The sequence below is a fragment of the Pistacia vera genome, unplaced genomic scaffold (genome assembly GCF_008641045.1).
Source record: "Pistacia vera cultivar Batoury unplaced genomic scaffold, PisVer_v2 Contig1438, whole genome shotgun sequence".
Taxonomy (NCBI): domain Eukaryota; kingdom Viridiplantae; phylum Streptophyta; class Magnoliopsida; order Sapindales; family Anacardiaceae; genus Pistacia; species Pistacia vera.
In genome coordinates this window covers 47439-54885 of record NW_022195509.1, presented here as the reverse complement: position 1 = coordinate 54885, position 7447 = coordinate 47439, and the positions used below count along the sequence as shown (strand labels likewise).

At 34.7% G+C, this 7447-nt stretch overlaps 1 protein-coding gene across 1 annotated transcript; it reads left to right on the top strand.

Moving 5' to 3' along the window:
- Positions 1-1601: 1601 nt before the first annotated feature.
- On the top strand, positions 1602-4046 carry LOC116123626 (integrin-linked protein kinase 1-like). The gene is made up of 5 exons (XM_031409371.1): positions 1602-1666; positions 2609-2700; positions 2779-2867; positions 3500-3597; positions 3764-4046. The coding sequence occupies exons 1-5, from the start codon at positions 1608-1610 to the stop codon at positions 3879-3881; spliced, it is 456 nt and encodes a 151-aa protein (XP_031265231.1). The 5' UTR covers positions 1602-1607; the 3' UTR covers positions 3882-4046.
- The last annotated feature ends 3401 nt before the right edge of the window (positions 4047-7447 follow it).

Genomic DNA, 7447 nt, shown 5'->3' with positions numbered 1-7447 from the left:
ACATGATATGCCTAACACGAAACTTAGATGCACCGAGCAGAAATAAGGAAATATTACCATGCATGCGGTTTGCAGTTTGAAGCTTCAACAAAATCACAAAAATACATAGTTTGTATTTTATAAGATTTGAAGACAGAATTATTATCCTGTTTACTAGAATGACTATGGTAAAGTTTTCCATCATAATAATGCCTTTTGGTGTAACTTGTTTCTAGATTGTAAATATCTCTTTGGTGAAAATCCAAGCCTCTTAAGGCTTGTATTTATGTCAAGTTGCACTGAGATGTCATTGGAGTAAGTGTGTCATTTACAATAAGAGAACTATAATGCTTACAAGCTTCTAAGAAATGCTAAGTTTCATTTTGAAACAGTGTGGCATCAATTAGAAGAGGATGAACTTGCAGCTAAGTTACAATTGCTAAATTTTACATCTGTAAGCATGTGTAGTCTATCCAATCATGTAACTTTTACTTTAGCAAACCAGAAAAGAAAGGTGGAACCAAATCTAAGAGAATACTGACAAGCAAAAGAAAAAAGGCCAGCTAACCTGGCTCTCCCTTTTGTAATAGTATTTAAATTCCTAAGGGAAAACTGTTTTTTGTAATGCAAACAATGCAATGGACATACATTTCAATGCATACTTTCCTCTACCTGTAATGCAGAATTAATTATTCTTGTATTTTGTAGTACTTCTACGTCAAGAATGCAAAAGGGGAGGGCTATTTTCCATGATCAGTCCGTCTTTCAAAGGTTAATTTAATCTTATTAAATTTGATGCTTATATTCAGGGAAGCTTGGATTATATCTTGTCCAAGAAAGTTCGACTTGAACTTCACATCGCCCTGCGGTATGCACTTGATATTGCTAGGTAATGTACATTTGCTTCACTTGTTTTCTGTAGGGAAATGGCTCTGGTTGGCAAATAAAGAGGATTTCATTAGCAGTTGCATATCAGATGTTCTCTTTCTAAATTTAATAAGTGTAGCATCTAGAGTTTGGAAAATTTTGATATAAAATGATCTCAAATTTTCTGTTCTTTCCAACTAAATAGTTACTAACAAAGGACTTCTCTCAGTACCATTTTACTGTAATTTCTTTTGTCATATTATGCACTGCAGTTTGGTGGTTTACATTCTTCAAGCTTTCATTTTTCTGTTTATTTCTCCGCTCTCTTTCTCTCTCATTTTAAGATACCCAAATAAGTATGAGCCTTTTAGTAGAGATGGGAGCTTTTCAACAATGGATTTTCTTGTGTTATCACTGATGTTACTTCATTTTCAATTTCATTTCTTTTTCATGTGCCCATTATTTGTCCAATGGCATCTCAACTATTTGTTGTTCATACCATTGAAGAGTCAGTTTTTGGTCCCTTTATTAGAGAAACTGGTATCTATCTATCAGTTTTTTGTATATTCTGTATGAGGAAAATTTTTTAAATCTATGTCTGTGTATATATATGCTTGTATAACTGCATAAGTTTCCAGATTTAACGCTGTTTTGATTTTCCAAATATTGTAGTTCTTAAGGACCACATTTCTGGCTTATTTTCTTTCCCCGGTAAAAATAGATACTAACGCACTCTTAATTCTAAATCAATTGGCAGAGGCATGAATTATCTTCATGAGCACAAACCCTCACCCATAGTTCACAATTATTTGAATACCAAGTAAGTTTTGATACTTAACATTCAGCTAATTGGCTTTGAAAGGGATTGTAAAATTAGAGTTAATATTATAACTCACCTGTATGTTAGTTTAACACAGCTGGACTGGAGTAGTTTCATTTTTCTACATAAATCTCTCTCTGCCTTTGGTATCCATAAGTTAAATGAGCATGTTGATTAAGATGACCGATGTTATGATATGATTGTCCCCAAAGAATCCTTAAAAATGATTATGGATTGCCTTGATCCTAAAAAATATGAAAATATGTAGTGAATATAACATTAATATAAAGATAAATCTAGCTTGCTGGTTTGAAGAATGTTGTGCTTAAGTATTATTGCTTACGCATTAGCTTAATTTCTTGGACATAATGGCTTCTAAGCATAGTAGCAAAGGAAGAAAAAAGTTCATACAGGGCTTGTGTTCAAATACTGGAAAAAAAAATCTCTTGTTCTATTAGTCAAATTGTAAACCTAGTAAAATGAGAGCGAAAGACACTGCAGATTTTGTTTTTCAGCTTTGTTTGCAGAACGTTGTTTTCTGATGCATCTCATTCTTTTACAAAAAAACAAAAAAAAGACCACCTTTTTATACTTGTTCTAATAACCGATAACAGTTCTAAAACTGGTTTAATCTACATCACACAACTTAATATTAGTTTATCTAACACAACTCAAGTTAAAAATAAAAACTGCGGTGACTTGGAAATTACAGCACGTTAACATTAACACCTAGCCTTGCATGTGATGATGTATGTTAGGGCTTAAAAATTATAGTTTGGTATCTTGTTAGTCTAAGCTTTTGGGACTTAACTGTTTCTCACCGTGTTCTGCTGTCATGTTTCACCTAGTTTTGAGCATGCTGATTACTTTCATTCAGTTGAGAATGGTTGTGCACTAACAGATAATAATCTTATGAAGTTGTTTCGTATTTTGTGTATACAGAAATTTGTTGCAAGATGAAGGTGACCAATGGAAGATTGGAGAGTATTGGCTTCAAATTTTGTATAAACAAAGGCACCCTAATCAAGACAAAAGTGTGTATCATTACCCTAATGTTAACTCTATTCTTTCAACAATGGTTTTTAATCTGATGAATATATTTTGTATCACAGGCCAAAGAAATGATAATTCTAGCATTCCTATCAACCTGTCTGATGACACCAAGAAAGATATCCACTCATTTGGCTGCATATTGTATCAGGTATATATTTGGATATGATGGCTCACATAATATGGCTTCCATGACTTGCTTTCAAAACTTCTATTATGAATTCTCAAGGCTGAAGGCTCCTATAAAGAGAAATGTGTGGTTGTATCTTACAATCAAATGCAATGTTTAGAAAACTATATTAAGTTTTACAAATTCATTTTCGATTCATCATTGATGTCAACTAGCAAAACAGTAGCCAATCAAAACTCAACTCCTAAGAATCCTAATCCATAACCACTGCATTATTTATCGTCTAGCATCATTCTTTTGAGATCAGCCACTAATTTACTCATAACATGGACAAAATTGTTTACTATTCCACGTATAAAGTTTCTTGATAGAGACATACCACTGGTGTCGTTCGTTGATGATCATAAATACATTCTTCGTGTATAAATTCATGCAAACTACTGAGTACCTTAAGTGTTTACTGTTATAAAGAAGAACAAGCTGCATCAAATAAATGTGCACCTAAAATCAATATTTAAATAAAAAGTTTCAACTGAATCTTAATTGCCAACAGTGGCAAACCAATGAAGTTTGGAAATTGTACAAACTGTTATGTTATTGTAGTTTCTAATCACTTAACAGAACCTTAACTTCTTGAATTTGAAATATGATAGATGCTAGAAGGAAATCACGAGGAGACCAACACAATATCTGAGTTCATGCATTTTGAACCAAAATTTCAGCTAAGTCGATGCCCTAAAAGAATTCAAGAGTAAGTGAATATCATTTTCATCTCAAATTCTATGTTAATGGCATGTTTTCCGTTTTCTTGGATAGTTCTCTTTTTATTTCCTATGAAGCCTTAAATAACTATTCACTATGTTACACTTGCATATGATTTTCAAGTATTGATCACTTATAGTGTCTACTCTCTGTAGATTGATACAGTATTGCACAAGTAAAGATCCATCGGAAAGGCCATCATTTGCAGCCGTCATAGAAATCCTGGAAGAAGTCTCAGCAGGTGTGGGGAAACCTGCATGTCCTGTGTGTTGAGTGCATTATGCAATGTGAATGTGCATATATATGCACAAATACTGCAACAGTAAGTTAAAAATCTCATGATATTGTGAGTAAAAGTTACAGTAATATCCTGAACTTGCTTTCTACTAGTGAGCTTGGATGTTGAAATTGGTGGATAATAATAAAACTTGCAGTACATAACATAAATGGAAGACTTGGTATCTTGTATCTAGCCTTTCTGAAAATCTCGTTTGAAAAAAATGGGTCTTAACTACACGAGGGTGCACAGCAGCACAGATTAGCAGCACCCTTTATAGTTTTACTCCTTAACATAGAATTTCAATGCTTAACATACTTTTTGACCTAATTTTATGGACTTATCCAGCCAAACAAACGGTTTTGACGCTCAACTCATGCAAAGTTAATTTTACCTTTGTATTATTAAATAAGTTTTAATCCCTTTTTGGTTTTGGGTATATTAATTGTTTGTACATTTGTTTAAGGAGTAGACAATATTTTCCCACTCAAGGTTTGCCTTAATGATATTTTTCCATCAAAAAAAGTTTCGAAATACTACTTTTCCACCCAAAGTTTATATTCCATTAATACCCAAAATACACTTTACTTTCTCAGTCGGTATACGACGAGTTACCAAAAGTCAAGGTAAGAGGGGTTTTGTAGAGTAGATGCCGGTGGACCGAATGGTGACGACCTATTGAATATTTGCCATTAAAATCAGCTGGAAATCAGCTAAGAACAGAAAATCCTAAATTTATAATGGTCATCAATCGGTGAGAAATCAGGTGTCGGAATAAGAAGGATTTTGTAGAGAGGAGACCGGAGGTTTAAATGGTAGTGCTAGAGAGAATTTTCGTAGCCAAAATCGGCTTTGGATAGTAACGAAATATAAACTTTGGATGAAAATATAGTATTTTGAAATTTTTTAAGTGGGAAAGTGTCATTAAGGCAAACTTAAAGTGGGAAAATGTCGTTTACTCTTTGATTAAGCAGTCAAACTTGTGTGCGCTATATATCTAAATGTATGGTTTGTACAAGTCAATTTCGCCACCCTTAGATAAAGTCAAAAGGAGCTTGTGTCAATTACCTTACCTAATTAAGAAATTAACTTTTGGTTTAATTGATTTTAACCAAACCCCCTTCAAATAAAATACCCACTTTTGGTCTTTTACTTTATTCTTTCTAACTCACGTATTGGGGATAACTTACGACTTTGGTTTGGTAATTATTTTATTTTAAAACATTATTTTTGGCATCAAAATATTACTATTTTAGTTTTATAAATCACTAATATTCTTCAAATATACCTTAAATAAATATAGATATTTTTATTGGGTGATTGCCAAATAGAAAGAGTTGGTTGGTTGGTATGACCTAACTTTTGTGTTTGGGCCTAAACAATCACTAATTTCGGTATAATCTCAATTATCTCTTGGTGTAACTTAAACAGATTTCTTGTGATTATAAAATTAATTTGACCTCCTCTGTATTTTTCCATAAATTCTGGTTTCAGATTTACTTACTTATTACTACCACAAGATTATCAATTCAGCACCAGTTTTTTAAATATGATAAATAAAAAAATAACTTTAAAATATAGTGAAATGACAACCTATCAGTCTAATTTTANGAAATTACAATTAGAGATATTTTAAGGTTAGTTTAAGTGACTTTTAAACGATTGAATTGCATTAAATTATTATTATTATTATTATTAGAGTAACGACATATTGCCACCCAAGGTTTGACGAAATCCTAAGTGAGTACCACAGGTTCCATTTATTCCAGATTCCCACCCTTAAAGTGACGGAAAAACATTTGATATAACGGTAAAGGGGTAAATTGGTCATTTTACATGGGCGACGCACGTTAGCAGACTATCGCCTTTAACAGTCCTCCTGCGCACGTTAGCAAACCACCGCCGTAAACTTTTTCGCTCTTTTTCTGGCGATTTTTTCACCCAAAATCACCCGTGTCACCACCATTTGACTCCTCCAATCCTCCCCTACAAAACCCCTAAGCTTTCCAGCCATGACAACTCACCGTTTGCCGTCCACCGCTTCATCGAAAAACGGCCGAAGAACACGAACTCTCGGCCGGTGAATGACGACGAGACGGCTGCTGGGGACATGGGGATTTTATAGATCTGGATACGGTGGTTTCATTGGTAGTGTCCAATTGGATTTTCACCGCCGGAATCTACCGGAATCCAGTGAAGAACATCAAAACCGTAAGTCTAACGGTGCCGGCGATTGGAGGGGCAAATGAGTCGGGAATTAGAGGGGTTTTGGACGACGGAATACGGGGAAGGTGATGGAGTGACCAGGACGTTCGATGTCATCGGAAACAGCCCAGATCGGGCTGTTTCCGATGAGGATCTGGGCTGTTTCCGATGAGGGTGTGTAATGACCGAGGGTGTTTTTGATATAATTTGAAAATAAAATGGTAAGTTTTATAATTCTAATAAATTAGGGGTTAAAACATAATTTATTAATTTAGGGTTAAGGGCATTATGGTAATTGCACATCCTAAACCCTAAAAGTTCATAACACTGTTACTTTAAGGGTGGGAATATGGAATAAATGGAACCTGTGGTACTCACCTTGGATATCGTCAAACCTTGGGTGGGAATATGTGGTTTACTCTTACTATTATATGTAATGTTCGTTAACATCAAACCTTGTAGTCATAGATATAACCGCCAATTTTCCCACCAAAAACTGTCCCAATGCGCACCCATCTCTACATATACCTCCCTNACCACAAGATTATCAATTCAGCACCAGTTTTTTAAATATGATAAATAAAAAAATAACTTTAAAATATAGTGAAATGACAACCTATCAGTCTAATTTTAAATATCTTCAAAGTTTTCGAATATTATTAAAATTTCCATATAATTATTGAAAACTCCGTTCAATCATGGGGATTTTTGGGCATGTTTGGCTTATTATTTCTACTCATATTCTCAATCCTATTCTCTAAATAATGTTTGATACATTATTCAAGAAATATTACCCTATTTTTTTAATTACTTTTAGACCTTATAAGGTTATTAATTTCATTAAATACACCCTGAAAAAAAGTTTAAAAATTATCAAAAATACCCCCGCGACCCATACTTGCCAAATTCCGACAACCACCGTCGGTGGTAGTCGAAATCTATACAACGGCCTACCTGTTGACCAGAAATGGTCGGAAGTTTACCGAGCTGGCCTTTTCCGACCAGATCCACCACGGATCTGGCCGGAAAAGGCCAGATCTGGCCGTGAACGACGACCAAAGAAATGGTCGTCGTTGAGGTCAATGACGGCCAAATCTTGGCCATCGTTGACCGAAAATGACGGCCATATCTTTTGGCCTTTTCTGGCCGTCGTGGCCACAACAGGCCGTAGATCTGGCCGAAAAATGTCATAAGGACGCGTTACGACACAGATCCGATCGGTCTGTGTTATAAAGCGATTTTTCGGCCAGATTCCTACAGTGGTGGTCAGAATCTGGCACTGCAGGTGGTGGGGGTGTTTTTGTCATTTCATATATTAAGGTATTTAATTAAATTAGCAAACTAAGGGGCTTTTTCA

What these genes read in the sequence shown, in the direction of transcription:
- LOC116123626 (XM_031409371.1), top strand. Translation starts at nt 1,608, where the DNA reads ATGAATTATCTTCATGAGCACAAACCCTCACCCATAGTTCACAATTAT. An exon ending in GCACCCTAATCAAGACAAAA is followed by an intron (nt 2,701 to 2,778) that starts GTGTGTATCATT and finishes TTTGTATCACAG; the next exon opens with GCCAAAGAAATGATAATTCT. An exon ending in TTGGCTGCATATTGTATCAG is followed by an intron (nt 2,868 to 3,499) that starts GTATATATTTGG and finishes GAAATATGATAG; the next exon opens with ATGCTAGAAGGAAATCACGA.